Consider the following 12,702-nt stretch of genomic DNA (forward strand, 5'->3'; position numbering starts at 1 on the left):
ACCAAGTTGTGGTTCCTGGCTTTGGCTTTAGGCTTTTCCTTAGGCTTAGTCTTGGACACTGCTTTTATTGGTGTAATAATAACCTTACCCCCAGGGTCGCTAGGCACGGAGGGTGTCGACTTAACAGTTTGCCCATCCAGGCCCGGCTCCATCTCTTCTGGTGTCTGACAGGCTTCTAGGTCTGGGGTCGCCTCCAGATCCACGAAGGACGGATCCGTGTCCGATCGAGTAACTGACAAATCGACAGCGCTCGGTACTGTAACTGTGCCAATGGTAGACAAGGGTAGGGGTAGGGAGCAGTTGTTCAGGGCTTGTTGAGAGGGTGAGTTTGCATTTGCAAGGGAGCCCAGGGAGGAGCGCTTGGCATTCATAAGGTCCAAGGAGACTCTTTTCTCCAGCAATACAATACTCTTATCAATTGTCTCATTTACCCGTGAGATAAAAAGATCAATAGGGCCAGTCACTTGTGCTACTCCCATAGCTTTTTTGGTACAACTTCTAGTTTTGTGGCGCATGGTTGACATCTGTAAGACTAAACCAGATGCCAAATGGGGCCTCAGAAGGGTAAGTGGTTGAATAACAGTCCAGCCTACCTTGGTGGTGGTTTCAGGGCGAAGATACAGGGGTTCAGGGCCTGGGCCGTCCTCTGCCGTCCTTGAACGGCCTTAAACGGCCCGCTCTTTGCCCGGTCTTCGCCCCGGCCTTTGCCCCGCGCGCGTCCCGCGTGCGCGTTGCCCACACAAGTTATAAAGGAAGAACAAGAGAAGGGGGCGGGAAGAGGACCAGCTGCGGCCGATCCACGCCGCTGGGAACGCTGGTCCTCGCAGTCCCGCCTCTACCCTTGTTGACCAGCTGGCAGCTTACAAGGGGCGCGTTGGTGCTCAATGCACGTTGAAGGAGGCTGGAAAGTTAATGCCCAGGAAAAGTCTTAGCCTACGAGCGGCTCCCGCGGAGCGGGGGCCGCGAGGCGTGGCAGAATGGCCAGATAGCGGCAACACAGGAACAGCGCTTCCTTGCAGAAAGGGTCCCAAGGCTCACTCGCTCCACGCAGATTTTAAGAGGAGGAGAAGGGGGCGGGAAGAGGACCAGCTGCGGCCGATCCACGCCGCTGGGAACGCTGGTCCTCGCAGTCCCGCCTCTACCCTTGTTGACCAGCTGGCAGCTTACAAGGGGCGCGTTGGTGCTCAATGCACGTTGAAGGAGGCTGGAAAGTTAATGCCCAGGAAAAGTCTTAGCCTACGAGCGGCTCCCGCGGAGCGGGGGCGGCGAGGCGTGGCAGAATGGCCAGATAGCGGCAACACAGGAACAGCGCTTCCTTGCAGAAAGGGTCCCAAGGCTCACTCGCTCCACGCAGATTTTAAGAGGAGGAGAAGGGGGCGGGAAGAGGACCAGCTGCGGCCGATCCACGCCGCTGGGAACGCTGGTCCTCGCAGTCCTGCCTCTACCCTTGTTGACCAGCTGGCAGCTTACAAGGGGCGCGTTGGTGCTCAATGCACGTTGAAGGAGGCTGGAAAGTTAATGCCCAGGAAAAGTCTTAGCCTACGAGCGGCTCCCGCGGAGCGGGGGCCGCGAGGCGTGGCAGAATGGCCAGATAGCGGCAACACAGGAACAACGCTTCCTTGCAGAAAGGGTCCCAAGGCTCACTCGCTCCACGCAGATTTTAAGAGGAGGTGAAGGGGGCGGGAAGAGGACCAGCTGCGGCCGATCCACGCCGCTGGGAACGCTGGTCCTCGCAGTCCCGCCTCTACCCTTGTTGACCAGCTGGCAGCTTACAAGGGGCGCGTTGGTGCTCAATGCACGTTGAAGGAGGCTGGAAAGTTAATGCCCAGGAAAAGTCTTAGCCTACGAGCGGCACCCGTAGGCTTAGCCACTCATATAGAGTCCTTGGGATAACAAATATGACCAAACGAATGAGACAAAATCGGTAAAGATAAATCAAGAGAAACATTTATCTATTGCCACAGATTGCATAGACAGATCAAAAACACATTGATCACCCCCTCAATGGCGACGTACCTGCCCTGTGACTCCTATGAACTACAGGTAACGACCATGGGAAGGTGTTTATGAATCAGAACAGCCACTTCTCAAGAGCCCCTGGTGTGGCCCGTATGGTATACCTTTTCAAATCTGTATGGAGCCAGGAATGGGCATACCTATGAGGTATGTCTCTTGAAGTAAGAGCACACCAGGGGCATGACTCTTGGGAAAAATCCCAACACTGCACTCAGCTTCATGCACTCATTAAGGCAATTCACATTAGCAGCCATTGGGCTTCATATGGTGTTCTGAATTCGCAGCCATCGGCTTCATATGGTGTTCTACACTCCAGGTATTACCAGTGAGAGACTCCTGTGAATAAAAGGGAACAGGGGTCACAGCCTGCCTGAAACAAAACCAAACATATGGCCTAATGGGCCAAACAACCCCAAACACCCTCCAACCATCCCCTCCCCCACACTTCCACCCCAGAAAACATCTGTCTCCCCATCACTAGAGAAAACAACAGAAGAAAACCAATGTTTGGGGAAACTCACCGATGTCCCCCCATGGAATTACTCATCAAATAGGATACAGCACTGCTGGCTCAAGAATACAGTAACGTCCAATGGCCTTCATGAAAATCCCCCTTCAGGGTCCAGCCCTGTCTGTTATCCCCTGTGACACAGAAGGTAGGATCATCAAGTCCACCAGTGGGATGAACTCATCCGTGTCAGTTGGCCCCGAGTACCTTCCTTGTGGGGCCAGGCGCATCTGTAGTAGAAAAGGCAGGGTACCTCATGGCCCATTCACAGCGCCTGCAGGAATCCCTACTCCTGCTGTGGCTGCTGCAATGGACAGTGTCGGTCCCTTTGAGAGTCTGCCACCCCCTCATGGAGGAGGTTAGTTCTCACGAAGTGGCTGGGATACAGTGGCCCATTCCCAGGCTGCCTTAGGAGTATCGAAGAAGAAGTATTTGCAAGTGCGAATCACCTGTAGGTGGACCGGGAAGAGGAGCATGCATCGCAAGCCCAATGCCCTTCGCTGGTTCCTGACATCCTCAAAGGATTTCTGTTAACGCTGCACCAAGCATCTGTAATCAGGAAATACTAGGACCCGAGCTGACTGAAAATGTATGGGGGAAAGGTCGCAAGCTGAACAGAGAATCACATCTCTATCTTTGAAGTTCAATATCTTCACAATGATTGGACATGGAGGGGGCCCGGAAGGGGGGCTGCCGCTAAAAAACTTGTGGGCCTTACCACCACAAAGTACAAGGACAGGTGCCCCTCAGGGACCCATGACAAGATCCATTTCACAAGGAAGTTCTTAGGAGCTGCTACCTTGACACCTTCAGGGAAGCCCAGGAAACGAAGGTTGTTAGGGCGAGGCCAGTCCTCAGCATCTTTAGCACTGATCTCAAGACTCCGGGACACCTTGGTCAAGCGAGCCACCTCTGCCTTCAAGGTTGACACAGAGTCCTTCAGGTTCGATAACCAGCCCTTGGCGCCTCCAATGCTATCTGAGACATTGTGGAGATCCCAGCATGGAAGTATGACATCCACACCAAACTCAATAATCCTGGAATCCAGAGCTCAACTGGAGGTCTGGATAGCTAGAAAATTGTCTGTAGTGTTGAGCTGTCCCGCCTGCAGAGGGGAGGTGCTTTTGCAGAGTATTGTTTGGTTGCGGGGCCTATAGAGCCATGAATTTATCTATTTTCGATTGCGCCTGAGCAGGATGCTGGACCCCTCGCTCCGTTATGGAACTGATGCACAGTAAATTCACAAGGGGCTGGCCTGAAGTCCACAGAGCTGCCTTTTGACAGAGACACCACACACAAAGTGGGAAAACAGCCAAAGCGCAAATGTAGGCCTCTGAAGAGCGGCATGCACTGAGGATAAAGAGGAGGGGCAGGAGCCCTGACCCGATTGCACAGGGGGCGGTCCCCTCCCTGGCAGCTTGAGCAATCAGACCCCCTCTCATCAGCCGTGACAAGCAGTGTTCTTGAATTGAGATTCCCGCTGGGGCAGTCGGAGGGGGATCTTCGGACCCCAACACCCAGGGAGATAAGAGCAGGCACAGCTTGACCTTCAGGGCCCACAGCAGCCAGTCTCAGTCCTGCTGAGAGCAGCATCCAGAACGTGGGGCGTGGGGAAAAGAGGTGCCAAGGCCTCCTGGGCGAATCTGCTTAATGCAGGTGGAGGAGATGCCAAACATGGTACCGGCGTCCCCTCGGCGCCATGTGTCACGTTGGGGAACTCTCAGCCTTTAATATAGAGGTTCCGCCCTCTGCAGGTTATCAGCACCCAGATTATAGTGCAGCCGGGGGCCTGCTGCACATAGCCCAACAGCGATCCGCTCCCACCACGTAGGCACCCATGATAGATCCGGGCATGAGCCATAGCAGGCTTATCCCAGCGGGCTGCCCCTTCATTGCGGTCCCAGTCTATGCTCCCATCCACATCCCTGGTCCACAGGAATCAAAAGCTGGGTGACCACGACTCTGCTTCCCCTACCAAAGCCCAGCGGGCCTTACTACATTGCGAGGATGGGGAGCCAGGCCCAAGAACTGGGTACAGTGTCACACCAGGACACGCCCCATGCCATTAGTCATCTGCTGCTCTGAAGCGGCAAGGAAATGCGAAGGACAGTGTCTGCAGGTCCTCGGGGTGAATGTAAAGGTGAGCCAGCCCGAGGGAGACAGTTAGTCAGTTCCAGCAGCAGGATGGGGATGGAGTCTCATCCAGAGAGCAAAGAGCTCACGGAGGCGGGGTCAACTATCTTTTTCAACCAGGCAATGCCCTCAAAGAAACTGTTATTGTAAGTATACATTTCTCTTGTACATTTAAGATTTAATGATGAATCTAAGTCAATGAAGAAATTTTTTATAAAAAATAATTGCATTATATTATTATAAATATTTAAAATATTACATGGTTTAAATAATTCAACTGAGAGTATTTAAATTATTTAATATGCATAGTACTTTTGAGCTCCCCACACTAGATATAGTGTTTGCACTTGGGGCCACGCACTCCATATGGTGTAGCGTGCTGCTCATGCATGCAAGCACATCAGCACACCTTATGAGGGTATGAAGAGCTATATAAAGGTTGCTATACAATACAATAAGTAGATGAAAACGTGAGTTCTCTTTTTTTTGCTTAGCAGTCAAAGGTTTTGTTGGATTCGTGTTTGACACAATTTGGCCCCATGCAATAAATCTTTGTAACTGGCCAGAAGGGGTGGAAAGTGCTTCATTCAAAAGTTGCAAAAAACACAGTTGATGGACAGAATGTAGAACAATGTCATACATTCACCCCAGTACAAGGATCTGGGCCTAAATCCATCGTTTTTATGCACTCCACACCACCCTGGGTTAGACACTGGCTATATGCAAATCAGCTCTGACCCTGTGCCTCATGGGAACAGTCCAGTCCGAACTACCAAGCCATGTCTTTCCCAGACCAGAATCAAGCATCCAAGGACCGGTTGGGACTCAAGTCTGAGTATACCCAGCACACTCGCGGTGAAAATTGCAAAAAACACAGTTGATGGACAGAATGTAGAACAATGTCATACATTCACCCCAGTACAAGGATCTGGGCCTAAATCCATCGTTTATTTGCACTCCACAACACCCTGGGTTAGACACTGGCTATATGCGAATCAGCTCTGACCCTGTGCCTCATGGGAACAGTCCAGTCCGAACTACCAAGCCATGTCTTTCCCAGACCGGAATCAAGCATCCAAGGACCGGTTTCTGGCTATCAGCCTTCATCAGCCTGGATAGCTTGACTCCAGTGGTGTGGAGAGCCTGTTCCCATGAGGCACAAGGTCAGAGCTGATTTGCATATAGCCAGTGTCTAACCCAGGGTGGTGTGGAGTGCAAATAAACGATGGATTTAGGCCCAGGTCTTTGTACTGGGGTGAATGTATGACATTGTTCTACATTCTGTGTTTTTTGCAAGCTTCATTCAAAAGGACATGTGGCCTAATGGGCAGAGCTGGCGACTGAGGCATTAGGGAATAACCAGTTTGAGCACAGGTGGCTCAGCATCCTATGATTCTGGGCAAATCAAGTTATCTCCCCTTGCCTAAAAGCACAGAAGAAAACGATTCTGAACTTTTTCAATGCAATCTGTTGCTCATGTAAAACGGTCCACTTCCCTCGGGCTACGTTCGTGCTATACGAAACTGCAAAAATATAAGAAACGTAATTGTTTTCTTTATCTTGTGCGTTCTGTCTCAGTATAATTTGTAGGTTCCCTCTTACTTGATCTTTAACTTTTCTGTGTTTGAAGAAGTGGCGTGATGTGATATGAAGGGCCTCTCTCTCCTGCAGAAAGAATGTGGTCAGGGGACCCAAAGACTCACATACATACCTCACAGAGATGCATAGACTTAGGTTGAATGCCGCCGCACCCCATCCCCCCCCCCACCCCCTTCTTCCCCTCACTCGTATTTGCAGTGCTGCAGGGGCTTTGAAACAGGCAATTTTAGGCGGGAGGCACCTAAAATAAAGCAATTTTTGCTTTAAAATTGAGAGTCTCTGCCTCAACCGAGTAGGCTGGCAGTGTGCCCGCGTTAGTCCCTGCCTTGAGGCCTCATTCTTTGCTCCTGCTACGCTGCTGCTTTCTTCTGCCCTCAAGTTCATGTGCGCGAGACACGTGACGTGACTGCTGATTCGGCACGGGGCGCGAGCTGTCGACGAAGCTAAAGTGCAAAGGCTCCAAGGCAGGCAGCCTGAGCGTCCACGTCCAGCAGCACAGCAACCCTATCTGGTGTGAACTAATGACGGCTGCAGGAGGTGCTCGGTTAGTGGGGCGACTCCGATGCTGGCCAGAGGTGTCCAAGTTCAGCTTCAGGAACCACTCCAGAGCAACAGGGCAATTGAAACTGAAGTACGATGCGGTCATCGTGGGAGGAGGTAACCCGGCAGCGTGTAATCTGTGGTGTGCAGCCCTAGGCAATGAGCATGTGAAAACACTTAGCAAAATCGAAGCTTCAAGAGGCACTCCACAACATTCACATGTTGCGTACATACTACTCGACACTTTTAAAGTTGGTAAAGAAGGGTCGTAATAGTGTCGGTTGAAAGCACGCCAAATTATGCAAACAGTAGTAAACAATTCACAGTGTGTATAAGAGAGACTGCCGAGAGTGGGGGCATTCGGGTATTTTTTGAAGATTAGACTGACGTGGCATTTGCAAGGCTAGTGCAGTGCTTGGAAAGGGGGGTAGAGAGCTTCTGGGGATGAAGATATCAAGTTTCAAAATGTTGATGTCTGGGATTCTTCTTGCCTGCCACCACCCTTTATTTCCAGCCAGTGGTACCCTCACAATCAATTTGTATTGAGATGTTTCACATTCAAGTTTGCAAGGGTTGCTATTCTAAAAGTGCTTTGAATGGTTGCAAAGCGTGCAACACTTGTACACATCTGGTTAGAACCTAGATATTATAGCAAAAGTGATTTAAAAAAAACTTTTTCAGACAAAATGATTAATTTCTAATTCTTTGTAGATTTTTTTCAGCTTTCACCTGTGGGAGGACAGGTCCTAGGTTTAAATCTGCATGTCTTTCTGAGATTCAAACCACTTTTTATACATTGACCAAGTCAGAAGGGCTTATATGCTGACAGTTTCTGTGTCGAAAGCCTCTGACACCAACATCCTCCTGGAGTCAAGGGCTTTGGTAATAAAATCTTGCATATTTCGGCCTGGCGGCTGCTTTTGAAGCTTCTGACCTTTGACAGTAGTGTCTCAAAACTGGTGTTTGCAATTGGTACCTATTACTTTTTTGCCCATTTCTGATAGCGATTCTGAATTTCCTCTCTTTTCATTATGATCGTTTTTGTACCACATTTTGAACATATGTATCCCCTTTTTAAACATCTGTATCACTTTTTGGACAACTTCTAATAGAGATCACCTATGCCTGCATTTTTTACTTTTCTGTTCACCATCTGACCGTACATATCTCAGCAGAGTGGTGACCGTGTCGCAAGCTTGATTTAGTTGCTCAGAAAAAATGCAAAACAATTTCCAGCAGTTACCTGAGTAGATGAAGCACAAGATCTTGTTTCTATACCTTAAGGTGGGGAGATGAGCTCGAGGACATCCAAAGACCGATTCCCTCCCACAACCCCAACCTCTCTTTTTAGGTCTCGCTAGCGAACGCAGCGCAGCTGCTTCACTAACGAGATCTATTGTCGTCGCTTCCCTTCACGAAGAGAGACAAACCATGTGCGTGCCCGCCGCCAGACAGGCGATGTACAAGCGCATGGCATCTCCCACCGGGCGCCTGATTTATTACGGTTTGGCCGCTCGCTCGGTGTTCAAAAGAATGAAGGATGTACCATGTTACAACGCATACCATTACAACTACCTACCATTACAACGCTACCATTACAACGCATACCATTACAACGCATAGCGCTTAGAGGTGCTGGATAGTGGTAAGTATAATTTACTATTCCAACTCCAGTCCCCGTGGACACTAGGGAAGGTGTTGGATAGTAAATTAAACTTATTCCCTATCCTAGAGCGCCCCCCAGCGCAATGCGTTGTAATGGTATGCGTTGTAAAAGTTGCGTTGTAATAGTAGGTAGTTGTAAAAGTTGCGTTGTAACAGGTGTATACCAAGAATGAATCATGGAATGCTGTCTATTATTCGGGTGCACAGATAGAAGTGCATGAGGCTGAGTGCTGGAACATGAAGTGTGAGGATGTGTGAACATTGATGGCTCTGCACAGGGGCTCAGCAGTAGGATAGCATGAAATACCGAGTGTGAGGATGTAGGAACATTGATGGAGTGGGCGGGGGCTCAGCATCCAAAAGGCATGGAATTGTGTCTGGAATGATTCGGGGGCACAGACAGAAGCGTGCGCGGCTGAGTCCTGGAATAGCACGAAATGCTGTAAATGTATAAATCTGTCCATGAGCTCGGTACTAGAATTGTTTGAAATGATGTTATGATTCAGCCGACTGGTGGGACTCAGCAGGGGTTCATCATTCAAATGGGCAGAGATGAGTTTGAGTTCAGTACTGGAATAGCATACAATGTTATGTGCTATGATTCAGGTGCACTGCCAGATGTATGCTAGGGCTCAGTGTCTTTGCCAAGCCTCCCTACGGAAACATTGCCAGGCGTGCTCAGGGGCTCACCAGTGAAATGGCGGAGGATGCTGTGCTTTAGGTTTGAGATGCAGTGGCAGGAATGTCAGTGTGCTACTAAATGAATGGCATAGCATGGCAGGCATTAGTAGTTAGCTGCATTGACAGAGCTTCTCAGGCCCATCTTCTTGAATAGCAGGGTTTTCTGTCCCGTTGGGTTCCAGTCTCTTGGCAGAGCTGTGGGCGTGCTCACTGCTGGAGGAGGTGGAGATGCCATTTAGAAGTATTGGCAGAGTCGTGAGTTTATCAAAAGGACTAGAAAAGCAGTTCTTACTACAGTGTTGTATTGAGGGTCTTTTGCAGTTTTCTCATTGACCCAGTAATGTACACGGGTTCCTTCGGTGGAGTGAGTCCATCCTTCGGTAGAGAAAACCTTAGCAGGTATTGTTCGAAAAGGAGCATGGGCTTTTGCTCAGTAGTAAGGTGCTCTTTGGCATTGAAGATGTTTTGTCATGAAGCCGGGAGTGTACTGTTCCGAATGGAGGGTGGCATTGTGTACATCTGTGAGGTGTTCTCTGGCAGCAGCATTGTTCACTTTTGTGGAGGAATGATGATCTTTGGATTGGCAATGGGTTTCGTTCAGTGGCAAAGTCCTCTCTGGACTTGAGGATGTGCTGTCTTGCAGAGTAGAAGTGCTCTTGCGCAGTAGAGATGTTTTCTGAAAGTAGAGAAGTGTTGTCCTGCTGCCGAGAACTTCACTCTTGCATTGGAAAGTTGCTCCTTCTGTGGCAAGTTTGTCCATAGTAGAGAGGCCCTGACCTGGAGTGAAGTGCCCACTACTTTTCATGAACAGAGATTTGTTAATGTGTCAAAAGCCGAGATTTATAATGTGAATGGAAAGTTTTTCTTGATAAGACTAGTGTTGAGTGTAATTTTTTGGTTGCATCTGGAGTAGCTTTCCACTTCAACTTTGATGTGTTTTAAAAAGTGAATTTTGGCATTTTCCAGCCAAGAAAATGAGGAGGGTGGTGTAAATCGTTACACAGCCCTTTCAGAAGAAATAGGATGCATGGATGGACTTTGGTTACTCCTTGCACAATCCTGGACACAAAGGCTACTCCTGAAGTGCCCCAAGGCTTTCCAAGGTGCTCCTTGGGCGCTAGTTTTCTGAGGGAATGCCTTCCTCCTCCTGTCCACCGCCACAGAGGCCCGGGGCGTTATCGAAGATTTATGACTCAGGTGAAACTGAGCCAAACACTCAGCTATTCCTAACATTTTCAGAAGAAACAAGCTGAAAGTAAAGTGTCGGATACAGAGACTGCTTGAGACATAGGCAAGCGCTGGTGAAACAGGATACAGTATAGAATCTGCTGATGGCACATATCCCGATGCAAACTGGTGCCACAGGATGGGGTGCGGATACTGCTCTTGCCTTAGGCAGGCTTCAGTGACACAGGATACTGTATGAGACTGCTCTCCACACATGCATCAGGAGAAGGTTCAATGACTCGATTAACCTTCCAGAGCAGCGTGCTACATGCCATAAAGCTCTTCAACTCCTCGCCAAGGGCAGTAAGCGCTATATGAATACACTTACAGTTAAAATTGCCACAGGGTGGAGCAGAGACGCTACCATATGAAATTAACCTAAAGCAGTCTCCAGTATGAAACCAGGCAGTGCATATGCTGCTCTATACAGAGAGCTGTTTCACAACATGTCATACAGCGCCTGAGAAAGCAGTTCCAACGAGAGACTGTCGAGGAACTCCGTGTGATAAAGTCAGAGTCTTAGTTTAACAGTACCCCAAAATGCATTTCTCTTTCTTGCTCTTTAAATATATTTTGGGCAAGGATTGTGTGACATCCTCCATTTTCACGGACGTCAGGTGCGCGCTGCTTAACGTCAGGTTAGGTAGAGCCAGGCCAGACAACAAAGGAGATTTTAATGAGTTCGGCAAACCTGTGTTGTCTGCCCTGACGTTTCGGGCACGCTCGATTGTGCAACGGATCGAGAGCGATTGTTCCACAGAGGCAGTCTGTGGAAGGTGGGCAGAACGGCTTCCCTCGCACCAGGAGATATATATCCTGGGTCTCAGGTAGGTAGTTATTCTATGAAAAGCTGAATTTTGTCCCCCATGCAAACCAAACAGCGTCCACTGCATTTCATAAGCTTAGGCTTATAAGAAAAATAATCCTGTTCCTTCCAGAAAGTGCTGGAAAAACTGTGGTGAGCTCATTGGTACTCTCCTCACTAGATTATTGTAATGGCTTTTTTGCCAATGCCCAAGCCCGGGTGGTCGCCAAATTGCAAATGATTCAGAATGCGGCGATTAGGCAAATAATCAGGAACTACCACTGGTTGACGATTAAAAATCGGATTAAATTTAAAACTCTATGCCTAACATTTAAAGCGCTTCACAAACAAGGGCCGGAGTTTCTTAAAGAGCAGCTCATTGCTTACTGTCCTACTACACAACTAAGATCCACGACACAGCATCAACTAGTGGGACCGTGTACAAGGATGGTCACCTGGGGAGACAGACGTTTCACGGTTACAGCAGCCAGACTTTGGAACTCCCTTCCGCTATTGATTAGATCAACTCATTCTCTTCTCCAATTCAGGAAATTGCTAAAGACCTGGTTGTTCAACCAGTAATTCGTCCGCTCCTAACCACCCATGACAGAATTTTTCCTCTTTTTCTTATGAGACATTAACTGAACTTATAGCGCCAAGACCCCACGGGCAATCGCTGCGCTTTATAAATTGTAATAATAAATAAATAAATAATAATAAATAAATAAATATTCAGCTTTGTCTTTTCTGCCCCCACATGTCCCCAGATCCACAGTAGAAAGAGCCTGTGGGCACAGATACACCTTTCATTCCCACTTAAACTGCTACTGTCACTTGAAACAATTCAGAAAAGGGGGTGGTGATGAACAGAGTGTCTGAATTAAGCAGACCACTCTTACCCAGTCCAAAGATCAGGGCTTGATCCATCACCGTTATTTATCTCACTGCACCATCCCAGCTCAGAACCTGGCTATATGCAAATCAGTCTGTCCCTGGCCCAGTGCATCATGGGAACAGGGCAGACTAAACTACCACACCAATTCTTCACCAGAAAGGAGACAAGCTACCGGGGACCGGTTTCTGGCATTTCAGCCGTCTTCGGCCCAGCTTGCTTGAATCCTGATGGTGCAGTGAGAAAGGGACTCATGCCTGAGTATACCCTGCCACACCTATAGTGGCCAAAAACGATTCAGAAAAGGGGGTGGTGATGAACAGAGTGTCTGAATTAAGCAGACCACTCTTACCCAGTCCAAAGATCAGGACTTGATCCATCACCGTTATTTATCTCACTGCACCATCCCAGCTCAGAACCTGGCTATATGCAAATCAGTCTGTCCCTGGCCCAGTGCATCATGGGAACAGGGCAGACTAAACTACCAAGCCAATTCTTCACCAGAAAGGAGACAAGCTACCGGGGACCGGTTTCTGGCATTTCAGCCGTCTTCGGCCCGGCTTGCTTGAATCCTGATGGTGCAGTGAGAAAGGGACTCATGCCTGAGTATACCCTGCCACACCTATAGTGGCCAAA

At 49.0% G+C, this 12,702-nt stretch overlaps 1 protein-coding gene across 3 annotated transcripts in view; it reads left to right on the top strand.

Annotated features, from left to right (window-relative positions):
• Window positions 1-12,702, top strand: part of PYROXD2 (pyridine nucleotide-disulphide oxidoreductase domain 2) — a 529,340-nt gene that overhangs the window by 36,009 nt on the left and 480,629 nt on the right. The window contains exon 2 of one of the 3 annotated variants that reach the window (XM_086922605.1): window positions 6,725-6,913. The exons of 1 other annotated variant lie outside the window; for it this stretch is intronic. In XM_086922605.1, coding sequence (XP_086778731.1) covers window positions 6,778-6,913 — 136 coding nt within the window. In that variant the 5' untranslated portion in view covers window positions 6,725-6,777. Of the gene's footprint in view, window positions 1-6,724; window positions 6,929-12,702 lie in introns of those variants that run through there. One more of the 3 variants, XM_086922606.1, reaches the window with a different exon arrangement.

Source organism: Lissotriton vulgaris, chromosome 5, assembly GCF_964263255.1.
Source record: "Lissotriton vulgaris chromosome 5, aLisVul1.2, whole genome shotgun sequence".
NCBI classification, from domain to species: Eukaryota; Metazoa; Chordata; class Amphibia; order Caudata; family Salamandridae; genus Lissotriton; species Lissotriton vulgaris.